We start from the raw sequence: 20,095 nt of genomic DNA on the forward strand, positions 1-20,095 counted from the left end.
TCCATGCAAGTTGGGGCCCCACCACACATCGCTCGTGAAGTTCATCTGCTTCCTCGAAACACATTTGGAAACGATCGAACTAGCAGCCGATCGTTTCCAAATGCTTCGCCGGCACGATCACGTGATCTCATTCCCTGTGATTTCTAGTTGTGGAGCTAACTGGAGCACAGGGTTTTCCAGGGGAACATTCACACAGGTGCTGACCTGAAGAGCAGCACACCAAGAGGTATGGTCAGCATACCTACGGACATAGTTCGTTCTGCTGTGCAGAATGCAGTCCTGCGCTTTCAGACTCTTCTGGACGCTGATGGGCGCCATATTGAGCCCATTGTGTAGCAGAAATGGTACCGGTATGTAATGGTATGATGTACCGTTGTAGCACATTAGAAGTGTTTCAGTTGAAATGATTCTGCATTATTTCTCTTCCCCATGTCCTTGACATTAATGCTATCATGTTTGGAACTCGTACCTTAACAGATCAATGCCTTGAGGAAGTAACAAAAGAAGTAGGTCATAAAAAAGATAGTGAACATCTTACAAAGATAATACAGGGTGATTCAAAAAGAATACCACAACTTTAAAAATGTGTATTTAATGAAAGAAACATAATATAACCTTCTGTTATACATCATTACAAAGAGTATTTAAAAAGGTTTTTTTTCACTCAAAAACAAGTTCAGAGATGTTCAATATGGCCCCCTCCAGACGCTCGAGCAATATCAACCCGATACTCCAACTCGTTCCACACTCTCTGTAGCATATCATGCGTAAAAGTTTGGGTAGCTGCTGTTATTTCTCGTTTCAAATCATCAATGGTGGCTGGGAGAGGTGGCCGAAACACCATATCCTTAACATACCCCCATAAGAAAAAATCGCGGGGGGTAAGATGAGGGCTTCTTGGAGGCCAGTGATGAAGTGCTCTGTCACGGGCTGCCTTGCGGCCGATCCATCGCCTCGGGTAGTTGACGTTCAGGTACTTACGGACAGATAAGTGCCAATGTGGTGGCGCTCCATCCTGCTGAAATATGAATTGTTGTGCTTCTTGTTCGAGCTGAGGGAACAGCCAATTCTCTAACATCTCCAGATACTGTAGTCCAGTTACAGCAGCACCTTCGAAGAAAAAGGGACCAAAAACCTTATTGGCTGAAATGGCACAGAAAACGTTCACCTTAGGCGAGTCACGTTCATACTGAGTTGTTTCCCGCGGATTCTCAGTGCCCCATATACAGACATTGTGACGGTTGACTTTCCCGTTAGTGGGGAAAGTTGCTTCATCACTAAACACAATCTTTGAAACGAAAGATTCATCTGTTTCCATTTGAGCAAGGATAAAATCACAGAAATCGATTCTTTTAATCTTATCAGCTGCAGACAGTGCTTGAACCAATTTCAGACGATAAGGTTTCATAACTTACCTTTTTCGTAGGACTCTCCATGCAGTTGAGTGTGGAATTTGCAGCTCTCTGCTAGCTCTGCGAGTCGATTTTCCTGGGCTGCGAACAAATGCTTGCTGGATGCGTGCTACATTTTCATCACTCGTTCTCGACCGTCCAGAACTTTTCCCTTTGCACAAACACCCATTCTCTGTAAACTGTTTATACCAACGTTTAATACACCACCTATCAGGAGGTTTAACACCATACTTCATTCGAAATGCACGCTGAACAACTGTCGTCGATTCACTTCTGCCGTACTCAATAACACCAAAAGCTTTCTGTTGAGCGGTCGCCATCTTAACATCAACTGACGCTGACGCCTAGTCAACAGCGCTCCAGCGAACAAATGTACAACTAAATGAAACTTTGTAGCTCCCTTAATTCGCCGACAGATAGTGCTTAGCCCTGCCTTTTGTCGTTGCAGAGTTTTAAATTCCTAAAGTTGTGGTATTCTTTTTGAATCACCCTGTATAATTGCGCCGGCCGGAGTGGTCGAACGGTTCTAGGTGCTTCAGTCTGGAACTGCGCGACCGCTACGGTCGCAGGTTCGAATCGTGCCTCGGGTTTGGATGCGTGTGATGTCCTTAGGTTAGTTAGCTTTAAGTAGTTCTACGTTCTAGGGGACTAATGACCTCAGAATTTAAGTCCCATAGTGCTCAGAGCCATTTTTGAATATAATTGCGATTTATTCTTCAAAATTGAAAACATTATTGTTTCATGTTTTACGTGCAAGAATCTTCTGTATCGCCATTGTCGTAATTCACAGTAGAAAAGTAATTTTGTTAACAGAAGCAAAACAAGAAAAATACTTATATGTCGTTGTAAGCTCAGTCTGATTACTACATTTCTGCTAAGTAAAGCTGTGATCTTCTTGCAGTTTGAGATGGCTCCTTGTCAGTGAATTCTTGTGCTACTATTGTCTAACACCTGGACGACAAGCATGCGCACCTACGTCAATCCTCTTTTTAGAACATGGAATACGAAGTTTGCCTTAGTGTCACAGTCATCCCGAAATTAGAGTGAAGTGTGTTAGTGAAACCACGAGACACTAAATCGGGGTGGTCTGATGGGAATTTGAAAGCCAGGTCTGATGGGAATTTGAAAACCAGTCTCCCAAATACACGCACGGTGACTTAATGCAGCATTTCAGTTGATCGTGTCGCAGTTCACATACTGAAGGCCTTGATAAGAGTTTTCTTTCCTTCATCACAAAATGAAAACAACCGTTAAAATCCGCTACACAGATCCATTAGGGCAGTTTGTTTAAACTACTATGTTCGCCATCCACTCTTATCACGTAAAACGCCTCTTATCTTTTGATTGCAGTCGGATGAGAGGTATTTAAAAGCTGTTCTGCCCGTAAAAAGGCTAGTTTCATAAGATCACAATGGTCAAGCCGGCTGGCAGTGTTTTCCTAAAACTGGTTGCCTTCGCCCTGTTGCTGCAATGGGGTGGGGCAAACAAACCGAATTTCGTCATCATACTCACGGACGACCAGGATATCACACTTGGCGGCATGGTATGTAAAATGTTATTTGGACGTTAACTACTTGTCAACCAAGTGAAGTTATCAATCGTAAAATTTGAGTTTCATTTCTGAAACTGGTGGATAACAGGCTAATCTCGCAGCATTTACTAGTTACACGTTAACTGCCATAGTTAATTTTATAGTAATATTGTCATTATATATATTTGACAATACTACTATAAAATTAAAACGCAGAAAAATGTAATAGTTTCGTCTTAGGCCTAACTTTTTGGTGAGTATAGGTAATATTATTTATTTGTTTCTTGATATTTTACGGCCTTCATTGGACCACCCTAGCCTACTTTATACAAAGAATTTTTCAAAGAATTTTTCAGTTTCCTCTCAGCCCAGTCTTCTTCATTTTCTCGGATCTCATCCTTCTTTCTTCATCGGAAATCACCCTTCCTATTGTCTGTTTGTTGATTCTCGTTTGCAGTCTGGTTTGTTTGTCCGTGAGTTTCCTGATTTTGTCAGTTTTGTTTCTTAGGTCTTCCAATGTAATCTGTAGCTCATCCATATCCTCCTTAATTTCTGTAATCCACTTAATATTGCACTTACTATTCCACAATTTTCCTGTTATTCTGCTGATGATCCTGTTCTCTGGTGTTCTGATTAGATGTCCGAAAAATGAAATGCGTTTCTTCCTGATTGTACTTGTTACCAGTTCTATTTCCTAGTGGGCTGTTTCATTTGTAGCTACTCTCCAGTGTCCACCTTTCTGGTACGATTTGTTGATGCACGTTCTGATGATTCTTCACTCTATTTTGAGTATTTTGTCTATTTGTGCAGCGCTAGTTGTTCTGAAGATGGTTTCACTTGCGTATGTTATTTCTCGTTGAGTGACTGTTTTGCAGTGTTTTAATTTTGTTGTTATTGACAGGCTCTTTTTGTTGTAGGTGTTCTTGGTGATATATTGTGCTCATTTTGTTTATTCTGTTATGCCATGTTGGCTTTTCATTGAGGTTATATGTTATGATTTCTCCCAGACATTTAAATTTATCTACAATTTTCATTTCTTGGTTTCCTATGTTTGTAAGTGGTGGGTCTGTTGTGGATTGGCAAGAGAGCCAACCCACTATGAGAGGAAGCCGAAAGGCACGTGTTTTAGCTCACGCAGGCTGGTGGTGGTGGTGGTTAGTGTTTAACGTCCCGTCGACAACGAGGTCATTAGAGACGGAGCTCATGCTCGGGTTAGGGAAGGATTGGGAAGGAAATCGGCCGTGCCCTTTCAAAGGAACCATCCCGGCATTTGCCTGAAGCGATTTAGGGAAATCACGGAAAACCTAAATCAGGATGGCTGGAGACGGGATTGAACCGTCGTCCTCCCGAATGCGAGTCCAGTGTGCTAACCACTGCGCCACCTCGCTCGGTTCACGCAGGCTGGCGTGAGGTCTGGCACAGGACAAGGATGTTAGACTTTAGCAAAAAAGGACGTAGCTGTTGGAATACTTAACTTTAATCCGTAAATGGTGAACATCGCTCTTGACGGTACATGTTTTAGAGCATCAATAGTAACTGGTAATGGCGCCTTGCTAGGTCGTAGCAAATGACGTAGCTGAAGGCTTTGCTAACTATCGTCTCGGCAAATGAGAGCGTATTTTGTCAGTGAACCATCGCTAGCAAAGTCGGCTGTACAACTGGGGCGAGTGCGGCGCTCGGTCTGCAATCACTGATAGTGGCGACACGCGGGTCCGACGTATACTACCGGACCGCGGCCGATTTAAAGGCTACCACCTAGCAAGTGTGGTGTCTGGCGGTGACACCACAGGGTCAGTTAACATGATGACTGTTTTTTCAAAGGATATTCCAAGACCAATTTTCTGTGCTGTTTCCTGTAGTGAGATAACTTGTTGTTTGGTTTCCTGAATACTGTTGGACAAGAGAGCAAGGTCATCAGCAAATCCTAGACAATTTACACTTATATTGTCTTTGGGTCTTCCAATTTGGATGTTCTTTGAGTTAATCTTGCACCATTCCTTCATTATGTATTCTAAAGCACAGTTGAACAGCAGGGGTGCCAAGCAATCTCCTTGTCTTAAACCTGTTTTTATAATGAATGGCTCAGAAAGTTCCCCCCTGAACTTGATACAGTGTTGGTTAAGGTGAGTTCTATCAATTTGATTAATTTTGTATGGAGCCCAAATATCTTAAGATTTTTAACATTGAAGGTTATTACAAGAGGTTTATTTCATTTCTTGTAATATGCTATGGCTAATTTTAAAGTGATGATCTGTTCTGCACAGCTTCTCCAAGGTCTGAAGCCTCCTTGGTATTCACCTAATTCTTCCTCTAGTTGCTCTTTGATCCTCTTGTATAAGATTCTGGAGAAAATCTTGTATGTGCAGTCTAAGAGAGAGAGATACCTCTGTAATTATCTGGGTTGCTTTTATCTCCTTTTTTGTGGAGTGGGTGGATTGTGGCTGAGGTCCAATGTCTGGGAAACTTTTCTGTGTCCAGGTTCTTGTTAGACCTATGTTTAAGGATGTTCGAACTGTATCACTGACATATTTCCACATTTCTGCAAATACTTTGTTTTCTCCGGTTTCCTTATTATTTTTCGTCTCTCTGAGTGCCGTTTCCACATCTTGGATTGTTGGAGGATTTATGAGAGCAGGTAGAATCTTGATGGGTGTATCTGTATTAATTGCTAAAAATTCCTGGGTTTTCACAATTCAAAAGTTTACTGAATGCTTTTGCCATGATTTCGGCATTTTCCTGGTCATTATGTGTCGTTTTCCCATCTTCCCTTTTCAGCATTAACGTGGGAGGGGCAAATTTTTGTAATTGTCTTCCAAACATTTTGTAAAAGTCTCTGGAATTTATTTTATGGTAAATTTGTACTACTGAGTTGATTAGATCTTTCTGTGATTGTTTCTTGGTTTGCCTGATAATTTGTGTGAACTTTTTCCTGATATTTTTGAGGTTAGTTGCATTTTCTTCTGTTTTGTGTGTTTGAAATTTTAAACATGAGTGATGTCTTTCTTCATGAATTTTGTCGCATTATCAGTTCCCCCAGCATGTCTTTTATGTGGGTTCAATAGGGCTAAATTTTCTGCTTGTTGCCTGAGAATTTGAACCAGTTCTTCTAAATTATCTGTCAGTTTTATGTTTTGTGTGATTTCTCTATCATTTCTAATTAATTGGTGGGGATCGAAGTTCCTCTTCTGTTTATTGCATTTTGGTTTCTATTTTAGTTGTGTGAACTCAATTTTTATTTTGACAATGTAATGATCTGAACCTGTATCTACCCCTCTTAATACTTTAACATTGTAGATTTCTCTGTGGAAGAATTTGTCCATAAATACATGATCCAGCTGCCATTCTCCTTTTCTGCAACCAGGATGTTTCCAAGTTTTAAATTTGTTTGGCCTCCTTTTTAAGATCAGTTTGTGTTCCCTAGATAGTTCAACAAGTCTTTGGCCATTCTTATTTGTTTGTTTATGTGGAGCCCATTTCGCAATGATATCCCGGTATTTCCTTTCTCTTCCAAGTTGGGCATTGAAGTCCCCTAACAGGATCTTAACATTGTTAATATTTACTTGGTTTACTGTTTGGTCAAGGGGATCTCAAAACTTTTCCACTTCTTTCCTAGTCTTTGATAGAAAATTCTTTTCATTAGTAGGGGCATGGGCTTTAATGATGGTATAAATTTTGTTGGATGCTTTTAAACTCAAAGTTGCAATTCTAGGGGAGATGGCTTGAAAATAGATAATCGAATCTATTATTTTCACATTGACTATAAAACCAGTTCCAAATTGGGGAGATTCTTTCATAACCCTTATTCCAGGTTTCCCATATTCATTACATAACGTAATATTATATTGAATAAATCCTGATTAATTGCATATGACAGCAAAATATCAGCTGTACTGCAAATTTGAGACAGCTGCAACACACACATCAGTATGTATTATTAAGGTTTATATTTTTCCTGCTAATGAATATAAAAATAAATACCATAATCTCAAAACGTATGGCTTATATAAAATTTCTTTAGATTTTATTTGACAGAGGATAAATGAAATCATTGAAGATGGTGAAACTTCACTGGATGTTAAACACGAAGAATAAGCGTTAGCTCAAATCATAACCACATAACCATAACTACATATAATTTTTCTAGGATTGCGCAACATAAAAATAATGATTGCTATAATAGCTATGGTTCGTTTACATGTTTATACGTCACACATGTCTGAATAGTATTCGTGATTTTAACAGATTTTTTCAGCTTCTGAATATCTCTGTTTGTTTAATAAGAATTTTGAACACAATAAGAATTTCACAATAAACGAATGCATCGTCACGTGATATTTTCGGCAGCTTTTCATGTTACGTCCATACTTTTTTTTTTTTTTCATCGATGACATGATTCTTTGAGTTGAAAATCTATCGCAGATGCTCCAAGGCATTCGTCACACTAGCTATGAGCTCGAAATCTGTGGTGGAGTAAGTATTGTTACTACTTTCAACCGATCTCATTACAGGGCGAATAGGTAAATTGCGTTAAAAACCACGCAAATCTTTGTGTGAGCCTAAGCTGTAGAAGCCAGTATGACATTCAGTAAAAGTGTTTTGGTGATTGTCTATGTTGTGATGTACTATGAACATTAATCTTTGGCCTACTGGAGGCAGCTCCCATCTAATGCAACAAGCGATGTACAGTAACACCGGCATGCGTCTTCCCGGGAATTTGTCGCTTCGATTATCACATTACCGGGTACCCCGTGCGGTGATACAGATTCGGTGACAAGATCGAAGAGGAAGGAGTACAAGTCTTTCATTGATGCAGAAATTTTATTCTTTTCTATTCACTGCCACTGGCGGATGGTTCGCACGCCGGAACCTTGAACCTCCACTGTTTACACATTTCCCGACGGCACCTGTCTCTTATCATTGCTCTCTGTTCCTTCTAGCGAGATCTTTATCACAGCGACCGGAGGAGCAGCTTATAATGACCACAGTCGGACCTTGGCTATCAATCGTTGACAAGCGCCGCGGGAAGTGGCGCAGTGGTCAAAAAGCACTATTGTAGCGTCTACTGCGTTTTCCTTATTTTTCGTAAACAACTTGAGGTGAATGTCAGGTTGATGCCCTAAACAAAACCGACTACTACACGAGCTTGCTCCATCACGTGCAAGATCGACAGGACGCTGAACTGTCATTGATCCTCGACTCGGACTGTATGCAGTTAGATGGGGTAGCTGTCACCGAAAATATGGAGAGGAGAACACAGAATCAGTACCATTGTAGACCTATAAGTGTAGAAATAACCCTTAACATAAAAATAAAGCTGTCAACTCGGAGGTTGGTTTAAATTCCAACGCTTTACTAGTAATGGTTCAGTTCGGGATGTACTGCCATCGCATTCCTCCGAATTTTGAACTGACAAATCCACCAAGTACCGTGGACGCCCGTAAAGATTTATCGAAGAAGAGGCAATGGTTTAAATTACCATCCTTGATACAACTGATTCGGGAGTATGGAATGTTTAAGACTTAAAGTTGACAGGTATCCGCTTAATACTATTGAAGTAGATCAGTTTGATACCTACATGTTGATCAGTTTTAATTAGTATAAGCGAAACGCATCTTTTTATGTTGTAAATATGAATATTAGTTCAGCGCTCTGAAATTACATCCTTCTTACGAGTAAATCCAATGAGTTATTAAAAAAAATACATTCGTATACTAATGTTAGTTTGACACTGAAAATAAAAAAAAATGAAATAGAAAAAAATTGAACGATGAAAATAGTGAGCTGTACCGCAACCAAAATAACCAGCAAGAAATGCTAAATTAATACTTCTGAAAGGGAAGAAAGAGAAAACAAACTTTAAAAAACACGCTGGGAAACCTTCCAAAAACACCCTGCAACTGGTCGGTTCAAGCCTAGTATTGAATCAAGGTGATCGTTGTCTCCCCAGTTTGATACACTGTACAGCCATGCCCATGGACTGTAGAATTTGTAACGTTATGCCTACATGTTGCAGCGTGTTACACCCCAAAGACTTTGAGTATGTTCCAATTGCAGAGGATGACATGTTTTTCGACGTCGAAATCACAAACTTTTTCCCTCTCTTCTCTATCGATGCATCTCGGTTCATAGATGTATAGACATCCACCTACAGTATTGTATGTCAGTGTCCTTTAGGGTCTATTGTAATAGCTATGCCGTGTTGAAAGGGATGTAGAATTAGGAAGCTGTTGGGGCAGTTCTTTGGCCACAGACAAATGGGAAACAGCTGTTGTGACAAAGTTGTGCAGTAGTGAGTGCGCAGGGAGCAGGCAGCTTGCGGGGATTAGGAACGTATGTAGGGCAGGTACTATACCTTACCTACAATGTAACTGTGACGCTTTTACAGCGGTTTCTGGGAATATCGCCTCCTAGTTTACGTATTACTACTGGTGAAGATGAGGTGTCGATGAAACAAGCCCAGCCTCTTTCTCGCAGTGCAGGCAACACACTGGAATCAACATTGCAGTGACAGTGTCTATTAAAATGCTAAGGCTTGTTGTATTGTTTAGTAGCTAAGGTTGGCAATAGGCGAAAACACTTCATTAGGGAGAAGGGTGCCCATTTAAGGATTGGGGACGTATTTGGGGCTGGTACTATCCCCGAATATAATTTCATGCTTTTGCAATGGATGCAGGGAGTGGAAACACCTCATCGCGGCCTATATGTCATGATACGGGAGGGAAAGGAGGGAAGGAGGAGGGAGGGGTGGGGGTGGGTGGGGGTGGGGGGAGATGTGGATGACAGAAGCCTTGCATCTTTCTCGCACTGCTGGCAGCACACTAGAATCAACGCTGTAGTCACAGTGCCTACTGAAATGCTACGGCGTGTTGTATTGTTTAGCAGTTAAGGTTTGCAACGGGCCGAAACATTTCATACTGCCTCCAACTTCATACTTACTCCGACTTCCGCCGATTCCATCCTTCGCAGAAATGGGCCAGTTTATACACCGAGGTGCCGGCCGGAGTGGCCGAGCGGCTCTAGGCGCTACAGTCTGGAAACACGCGATCGCCACGGTCGCAGGTTCGAATCCTGCCTCGGGCATGGATGTGTGTGATGTCCTTAGGTTAGTTAGGTTTAAGTAGTTCTAAGTTCTAGGGGACTGATGACCTAAGAAGTTAAGTCCCATAGTGCTCAGAGCCATTTGAACCATTTTTTATACACCGAGGTGACAAAATTATCGGGATTGCGATATGCAAGTATACAGATGGCGGTAGGTATCGCGTACACAAAGTACAAAGGGGCAGTGCATTGACAGAGCTGTCATTTGTACTCAGGTTATTCATGTGGAAAAATTATCGAAGTGATTATAGCCACATAACGGGAATTAACAGACACTGAGCGCGGAATGGTAGTTGGAGCTAGCTAGATGCGTGGGACACTCCATCTGGAAATGGATGGGGAAATTCAATATTCCGAGATCCGCAGTGTAAAGAGTCTGCTGCGAATACCAAATTTCGAGCATTGCCACTCACTAAGGATAACGCAGTGGACGACGGCCTTCACTTAACGACCGAGAGCAAGCTTGCCAATTTTTTACTGTTTTTGTGGAATTTAAAAAAAAAACACAAAAGAGCAGTGGCATTTGCGTAGATTTGTCACTGCTAACACACAAGCAACACTGCATGAAGTAACCGCAGAAATCAATGTGGGACGTACGACAAACGAAATCGTTAGGACGGCGCGGCCAGATTTGGCGTTAATGGGCTATGGCAGCAGACGACGAATGTGAGTGCTTTCGCTAACAGCACATTACCTACAGCGACTCTTCCGGGCTCGTGGTTATATCGGTTGGACCTTAGACAATTGGAAAACTGTGGCCTAGTCAGATGAGTCCCGATTTCAGTTGGTAAGAGCTTATGACGGGGTTCCAGTGCGGCGCAGATCCCACTAAGTCATGGATCCAAGTTGCCGACCAAGCATTGTGCAAGTTGGTGGTGGTTTCATAATGGTATGGACTGTGTTTACATGGAATGGACTGGGTCCTCTGGTCCAACTGAACTAATCATTGACTGGAAATGGTTATGCCCGGCTGCCTGAAAACAATTTGTAGCCATTCATCGACTTCATGTTCCCAATCAACCAGTGGCGGATTTAAAAATTTGGCGCCCCTAGGCACACCATATTATATGCGCCCGTTCTCGCTTCCCGCGCACTGGGTCCTGGGTTCGATTATCGGCGGGGTCAGGGATTTTCCCTGTCTCGAGATGACTGGATGTTGTGGTGTTGTCTTCACCATCATCATCATTCATCCCCATTTCGGTCGGAGGAAGGCAATGGCAAACCACCTCCGCTACGACCTTGCCTAGTCGGCTGTGCGCGTCTCCCGCATCGTTCCCTACGCTCATCATCATCCTCCCCAAAAGAAACATGTTTTAAATAATAACTATTACCCGATCACTTCACAATTGCCGTTTTGGGTGGGAGCGCTGTGAGCTGTTTCCGCACTCTCCTATTCGTTGTTCTGAAGGACGCGTCAGCGGTCTAGTCGCGCTCAATAAAAATGTAATATGGTTCCTGAACTGTACATGGTGTACGGCAGTGGATAAAACAAACTTAAAACTGCATTGTGTTAACACATTCTTCTGTCGAAAGACAACAGAAACGAACACAAGGAAAATAATTTTTCTTTTATGGCCTAAAAATTCAGCAGAGCGTGTAGTAGACAACGAATTTTTGTTATGCACTCACTTTTAATATGTTCTTTTACACGAAACCGTTGAAAATGAACGTAAAATGTTGTGTTACGATCTAAAAATTGAAGCGAACGTGTCATACATTAGAAATTAATACGTACTTTTGCAGAGATGTGTTCAAAATTAAAAGTAAATTGTCGTTTTACGATCTAATAACTTGCATGTGTAGCAGATAATAAAAAATCACGTTCGGTATAAATAAGTGAATCTATAGGAAAGCGTAAGAAATGGAAATGAAATAGGATCTCGGTGCACGAACTAATAACTAAATACAGACGAACAAACACAGAACTGGATTTGCTATTACATAATTTTACAGACAAGTGTGGAAAAATCAAATCTAATAGTTAACGTGTAAAGCATTAGGGTCTGTGTAGCTAGATGTTGCATAATAAATGTACACAATACCTTTAATCCATGTAAGGGCTGAACAGTTTTGAACTGCAGCTATTGTCCTCACCATAGCTCTTTCTAACGGTATTAACAAAGCTTTTACGTATTTATTGACAGAACTGAACTACGTTATTTATTAACACTTTTTCGTCTGAGCGTACTCTCCGATAACGTGTAATGCCGCGATAACTATACGTTTCATCAGACACCAAGAATACGCATCAGTTGTAATATACTACAGTGTCAGTATGCCTTGACTGTACAGCGCCGAGCGGCCTGGGTCATTAGGGTATTGTTTAGCATTGTCGGACGCCTTCGGTCACGTCTGCACGTAAACGAGGTTTAGTTCCGCGTTCTGCCATCGACAATTGTAAAATAAACAGGTAATAGGTAACTTCCTGGCAGATTAAAACTGTGTGCCGGACCGAGACTCGAACTCGGGACCTTTGCCTTTCGCGGGCAAGTGCTCTACCAACTGAGCTACCCAAGCACAACTCAGGCCCGGTCCTCACAGCTTTACTTCTGCCAGTATGTCGTCTCCTACCTTCCAAACTTTACAGAAGCTCTCCTGCGAAACTTGCAGAACTAGCACTCCTGAAAGAAAGGATATTGCGGAGACATGGCTTAGCCACAGCCTTGGGGTTGTTTCCAGAATGAGATTTTGACTCTGCAGCGGAGTGTGCGCTGATATGAAACTTCCTGGCAGATTAAAAGTTTTAATCTGCCAGGAAGTTTCATATCAGCGCACACTCCGCTGCAGAGTGAAAATCTCATTAAGGTTATACGTAGTTTGTAAATCCAATGAATGTGCTCTAAGTTATAATAAAAATCACTTTATAATCTTACATTTTTAAAACTAAAATGAATAAATGAACAAACTCTCCAGTCAGCAAAGTTTGCGTCTGGCTTTGACGTCAGAAAATTCGTTGATCATATCTACATAGTTCAGACGGTTATCAGTTAGAAGGTCGGTTTCGATGGGAAGAATGGACAAGGCGTTCAATCTCTCCGCAGACAACGTAGAACGTAGGTACGATTTCAGTCTTTTAAGAGCCGAAAATAGCGTTCTGCTGAACAACTTGTGCCATACATAGAAATATTCTAAGAGTAATGTCAACATTCGTAAAAACGTACTGTAACCTCTCTTCTCGTAAATATTTACTCATTTCGACTGGTATATAACTAATCTCAGAAGATTTATGAAGTTCCGCGAAGTGTACACATTCACTAGGGAAGGAAGGCTCTAAATCTGTGTCATATGACGCTTGGAGTTTTGCTGCACGTTCAGCAATATCGTCAGGTGAACTGTTCTTAAGGTTATTGAAAACTGTGAAGGAGTTCAACAGTGTTCTAAAGCTTTCCTTCCTCCTCACTATGCCGGCATTCAAGTTGTGGAGTACTGGGCGAAATGTTTCGACTCTAAATTTTTCCCTTCCAGTCAAAAAATCTTCTTCAGAGTCCACTTCTTCGTCATAATGAAGTTTGCGTTTTCGTGATCTTTTATAGGTGCATTCATAGTCTACATCAGTCACAATCTCCTTGGGTTTATTTTCATAATAGTCGAACATGCCACGAATAGATGCAATAAATCCTACAAGTGATTCATATAATTCATGCATTATTTTAGTATGATCAATATTTACACTTTGCAATTTCATATTTACACTACTAAATCTCTGGAGTATGTCCTTCCAAACTGTCATCATGAATACTGTTTCTAGTCTGCTGAGTTGATTCAATAAATCTGAAGCCTCATTTCGCATTGGCATTGCGTGCGAGGGCATTGATAGTGCCCTCCCAGTTTTCATATAGACTTACACACATGTTTCCTCTCTTGCTGACCAACGTGTTTCTGATAAACTTTTTACCGCTTTGCTTCCTGGTTTCAAGAAAGAAATAAGTTTATCCCAGCGCTGTGTAGAAGCAGAAAAAAAATTATAAAGGTTTTGCACTATATCGAAAAATGAAAATGCTTCTCGACAACTGCTTGCAACACTAGTGCCGACTAAATTCGAAGAATGTGCTGCACAAGGCACGTAATGCGCGCTCGGATTTCGTTCTTTAATGTGTGCCTGCAAACCAGTGTAGGTTCCTGACATATTGCTTGCATTGTCATATGACTGGCCTCTACTGTCAGTAACATCAATGGAATTTGTAGACAGGACTTTTAATACGGCCTCAGCTAAGTTTTCGGACTTGTGTCATATGTTTGGTAAAAGCAGAAGAAAACATTCAACAGGTTCACCATTCTCGTTCACATATCTTAATATGAAAGATAATTGATCAATATGTGAAATGTCCGCAGTAGAATATACTATTATAGAGAAATATTTGGCGTTTTACTTCACTTATGAAAATTTTTTTTATTCCTTCAGAAAGAAGCTCTATTATTTCATCACAGATTATTGAAGAATGATAACTTGTGTGTCCCTGCCCTGGATTTCCATATCGTTCATTGTGCTCTGCGAGCAAAGGATCAAACTCGGCTATTAGTTCAAGAGACATCATAAATTGACCATTATGTAATGAATGGAATCTTCCAATGTGTCCACGTAGGGGAAGTCCACGACTACATCTACATCTGCGTGATTACTCTGCTATTCACAATAAAATGCCTGGCAGAGCGTTCAATGAACCACCTTCAAGCTGTCTCTCTACCGTTCCACTATCGAACGGCACGCGGGAAAAACGAGCATTTAAATTTTTCTGTGCGAGCCCTGATTTCTCTTATTTTATCGTGATGATTATTTCTCCCTATGTAGGTGGGTGCCAACTGAATGTTTTCGCAATCGTAGGAGAAAACTGGTGATTGAAACTTCATGAGAACATCCCGTCGCAACGAAAAACGCCTTTGTTTTAATGATTGCCACTCCAATTCACGTATCATGTCTGTGACACTATCTCCCCTATTTCGCGATAATACAAAACGAGCTGCCCTTCTTTGTACTTTTTCGATGTCTCCGTCAGTCCCACCCGATGCGGATCCCACACCGCACAGCAATACTCCAGAATAGGGCGGACAAGCGTGGTGTAAGCAGTCTCTTTAGTAGACCTGTTGCACCTCCTAAGTGTTCTGCCAATGAATCGCAGTTTTTGGTTTGCTCTACCCACAATATTATTTATGTGATCGTTCCAATTTAGGTTATTTGTAATTGTAATCCATCAGTGTTTAGATGAATTTACAGCCTTCAGATTTGTGTGACTTATTGCGTAATCGAAATTTAGCTGAATTCTTTTAGTACTCATGTGAATAACTTTACACTTTTCCTTATGCAGGGTCAATTGCCACTTTTCGCACCATACAGATATCTTATCTAAATCATTTTGCAAGTCGTTTTGATCATCTGATGACTTTACAAGATGGTAAATGACAGCATCATTTGCAAACAATCTAAGACGGCTACTCAAATTGTCTCCTATGTTGCTAACAGGAACAATACAGGGCCTATAACATTTCCTTGGAGAACGCCGGATATTACTTCTGTTTTACTCGATGACTTCCCGTCTATTACTACGAACTGTAACCTTTCTGACAGGAAATCACGAATCCAGTCGCACAACTGAGGCGATATTCCGTAGGCACGCAGTTTGGTTAGAACACGCTTGTGAGGAACGGTGTCGAAAGCCTTCTGGAAATATAAAAATATGGAATCAATTTGACATCCCCTGTCGATAGCACTTATTACTTCATGAGTATAAAGAGCTAGTCGTGTTTCACAAGAACGATATTTTCTGAAACCGTGCTGACTATGTGTCACTAAATCGTTTTCTTCGAGGTACTTCATAATGTTCGATTACAGTATATGTTCCCAAACGCTACTGCAAATCGACATTAGTGATATAGGCCTGTAATTCAGCGGATTAATCATACTTCCCTTTTTGGGTATTGGTGTGACTTGAGCAATTTTCCAGTCTTTAGGTGCGGATCTTTCTGTGAGCGAGTGGTTGTATATAACTGCTAAATATGGAGCTATTTTATCAGCATGCTGTGAGAGGAACCTGACTGGTATACAATCTGGACCACAGGCCTTGCCTTTATTAACTGATTTCAGTTGCTTCGTTACACCGAGGATTTCTACTTCTATGTTTTTTCTCTTTTTGGCAGTTTTTCTTGACGGGAATTCAGGAATATTTACATCATCTTCTTTGGTGAAGGAGTTTCGGAAAACCGTGTTTAGTAACTCTGCTTTAGTGGCACTGTTATCAGTGACTTCAACGTTGTTATCGCGTAGTGAAGGTATCGATTGCGTCTTGCCACTGATGTGCTTTAAGTATTGCCAGAACCTCTCTGGGTTTTCTGCCAGGTTTCGAGACAGAATTTGGTTGTGGAAATTATTAAAAGCATCTCGAATTGAAGTAAGCGCCATATTTCGAACTTCTGTAAAACTTTGCCAATCTTGGGGATTTTGCGTTCTTTTAAATTTATAATGCTTTTTTCGTTGCTTCTGCAACAACGGTCTGACCCGTTTTGTGTACCATGGGGGATCAGTACCATTACTTATTAATTTATTGCTGTCTTTACTATCTCTTTGAAAACATTCCACAGCTTTTCTACACTTACATGATGTGATCGGAAGGAGTGAAGACTGTCTCTTAAAAGGGCATTAAGAGCATTTTTATCAGCTTTTTTAAATAGATATACTTCGCGTTTCTTTTTGATGGTTGTAGGTGTTACGGTATTCAGCCTAGCACCAACTTCCTTGTGGTCGCTAATCCCTGTATTCGTCACAATACTCACTATTTGTCCAGAATTATTTGTTATTAAAAGGTCAAGTATGCTTTCGCAACCATTTACGCTTCGAATGGGCTCATGAACGAATTGTTCAAAATAATTTTCTGAGAAAGCATTCAGTACAATTTCGGATGACGTTTTATGCCTGCCGCCGGCTTTAAACGTATAATTTTTCCAGCATATCGAGGGTAGATTGAAGTCACCACCGACTATAATTGTATGAGCGGGGTACTTATTTGAAATGAGACTCAAGTTTTCTTTGAATTGTTCAGCAACTATATCTTCTGAGTCGGGGGGTCGGTAAAACGATCCAATTAATACTTTAGTCCGATTGTCAGGCATAACCTCTACCCATACTATTTCACATGAACTATCTACTGCAGTTTCGCTACAAGGCAAACTACCTCTGACAGCAATAAATACTCCACCACCAACTGTATTTAATCTATCCTTTCTGAACACTGTTAGTTCGTTTGAAAAAATTTCGGTTTAACTTATTTCCGGCTTTAGCCAGCTCTCTGTAACTACAACTATTTGAGCTTCAGTGCTTTCTATTAGGGCTTGGAGCTCTGGTTCTTTCCCAACACAGCTACGACAATTTACAACTACAATACCAATGGTTTCTACAACTTCCTTACTGTGTTTTACCCGCCCACTTTTAGACGGACGTCTCCTCTGTGGTTCCCTGAGACCCTCTAATCTAAAACACCGTCCAGTCCCTTCCACACAGCCCCCGCTACCCGTGTAGCCGAATCCTGTGTGTAGTGGACTCCTGACCTATTAAGCGGAACCCAGAAACCCACCACCCGATGGCGCAAGTCAAGGAATCTGCAGCCCACACGGTCACAGAACCGCCTGAGCCTCTGATTCAGACCCTCCACTCGGCTCTACACCAAAAGAGCACAGTCTGTTCTATTGACGGTGCTGCAGGTGGTGAGCTCCGCCTTAATCTCAGAAGGAAGACTGGCAGTCTTTACCATTTCTGCTAGCCACCTGAAACTAGACAGAATCTGCTCCCATCCAAAGCGACTCACGTCATTGGTACCGACATGAGCCACCACCTGCAGTTGGCTGCACCCTGTACTCTTCATGGCATCCAGAAGCGCCCTTTCCACATCCAGAATGACTCCCCCCAGAATGCACCCGGAGTGCACACTGGCTTCCTTCTCCTCCTTGGCAGCCATGTTCCTAAGGGGCCCCAGTATGCACCTAACGTTGGAGCTCCCAACTACCAGCAAACCCACCCTCTGTGACTGCCAAGACCTTACGGGCTGAGAAGCTTCCTCAGGAACAGGTTGGACGACTGCATCCAGCTCAGAGACATAGTCAGCCACAGTTAACGCCCGAAACCTGTTTGTCAAACGAACCAGGGAGGCCCTATGATCGCCCCCTCGGAAAGTGTTTCGCTGCTTGCCAGACTTTGGAATGATCTCCCATTTGACCATGGGTGAGGGGTCAACCTCAGTGCAGGCAGTACCCAGGGCAGCCACAGCAGTGGACTGAGCAGAGGACATGTGGGACGTGCTCGACGTCCCTCACATCCCCACGTTAAATCCCCCACAGTGACGCCCCTTGGCAGCAGCCTCAAGCTGTGTGATGGAAGCCAAAGCACCCTGGAGCTGTGAGAGAAGAGTCGCCAGCTCAGCTGGCATCTGTATACAACAATCACAGTTCCTATCCATTACTGCAGTCGCTCTTGTTTGAAGCTCATAAAAATATGCAACAGACGAGCAGTGTACTCTCCTTATGAGCACGGGAAATCGAAATGCTCTCTCACTTACGGTCTAACCGACACTAAGCTGTTTTAACCAAACAAACAAAATCCTGTACAATACGAGGGTCGATAGCAACGGCGGTACTGTACACACACTATTTACTTCTTTTACAACAGATGCAGTGCTGGAAATATCATCCGTACTGCTTGAACTTGAAGTCGAACCAGCAGCATTTTTTGGGAAAAATTTATCTACTCTGCCAAGCGTTTTTAGAGCGTTGGCTTCTCGTTATCGCCTTTCCTTCGATAATTTCTGAAATGCTGCACCACTTAATTTTGCACATTTGCCTTTTTCACTGTTATTCATGTTAAGGCACTTACAAAATTGTCAAAACAACAGACAAAACAAAAGAAAAAAATTGTAAAAGGAAAGAAAGAAAGACTGTATCCAGTTCCGATAGTAGTACACTGCACATGAGCACAAAGCTTTTCACTTTAAATACGGCACCCGAGCACAAAGACTTTTCCTTTAAACACGGAGCGATGAATTGACCAACTTGGATTACTCGACGTATACAAACATCTCAAAAATGAGATTGACAGGAAGTGCAAAATGGTTAAGCAGGGTTGGTTAGAGGACAAATATAACGATGTAGAGGCTTATCTCACTAGGGGTAAGATAGATACTGCCTACAGGAAAATTAAAGAGACCTTTGGAGAAAAGAGAACCACTTGTATGAATATCAAGAGCTCAGATGGAAACCCAGTTCTAAGCAAAGAAGGGAAAGCAGAAAGGTGGAAGGAGTATATAGAGGGTCTATACAAGGGCGACGTACTTGAGGACAATATTCTGGAAATGGAATAGAATGTAGATGAAGACGAAATGAGAGATACAATACTGCGTGAAGAGTTTGACAGAGCACTGAAAGACCTGAGTCGAAACAAGGCCCCGGGAGTAGACAACATCCCATTAGAACTACCGACGGCCTTGGGAGAGCCAGTCCTGACAAAACTCTACCATCTGGTGGGCAAGATGTATGAGACAGGCGAAATACCCTCAGACTTCAAGAAGAATATAATAATTCCAATCCCAAAGAAAGCAGGTGTTGACAGATGTGAAAATTACCAAACTATCAATTTAATAAGCCCTGGCTGCAAAATACTAACAAGAATTCTTTACAGACGAATGGAAAAAGTGGTAGAAGCTGACCACGCGGAAGATCAGTTTGGATTCCGTAGAAATATTGGAACACGTGAGGCAATACTGAGCTTACGACTTATCTTAGAAGAAAGATTAAGGAAAGGCAAACCTACGTTTCTAGCATTTGTAGACTTAGAGAAAGCTTTTGAAAATTTTGACTGGAATACTCTCTTTCAAATTCTAAAGGTGGCAGGGGTAAAATACAGGGAGCGAAAGCCTATTTACAATTTGTACAGAAACCAGATGGCAGTTATAAGAGTCGAGGGACATGAAAGGGGAGCAGCGGTTGGGAAGGGAGTGGGACAGGGTTGTAGCCTCTCCCCGATGTTATGCAATCTGTATATTGAGCAAGCAGTAAAGGAAACAAAAGAAAAATTCGG

The 20,095-nt window shown here is 41.7% G+C and overlaps 1 protein-coding gene across 1 annotated transcript in view; it reads left to right on the plus strand.

Annotated features, from left to right (window-relative positions):
* Positions 1-2,823: 2,823 nt before the first annotated feature.
* LOC126455859 (N-acetylglucosamine-6-sulfatase-like) overlaps positions 2,824-20,095 on the plus strand; it is a 122,227-nt gene continuing 104,955 nt past the window's right edge. Inside the window, exon 1 of the mRNA XM_050091620.1 lies at positions 2,824-2,955. Coding sequence (XP_049947577.1) covers positions 2,824-2,955 — 132 coding nt within the window. The remainder of the gene's footprint in view (positions 2,956-20,095) is intronic.

Source organism: Schistocerca serialis, chromosome 2 (assembly GCF_023864345.2).
Source record: "Schistocerca serialis cubense isolate TAMUIC-IGC-003099 chromosome 2, iqSchSeri2.2, whole genome shotgun sequence".
Lineage (NCBI taxonomy): Eukaryota > Metazoa > Arthropoda > Insecta > Orthoptera > Acrididae > Schistocerca > Schistocerca serialis.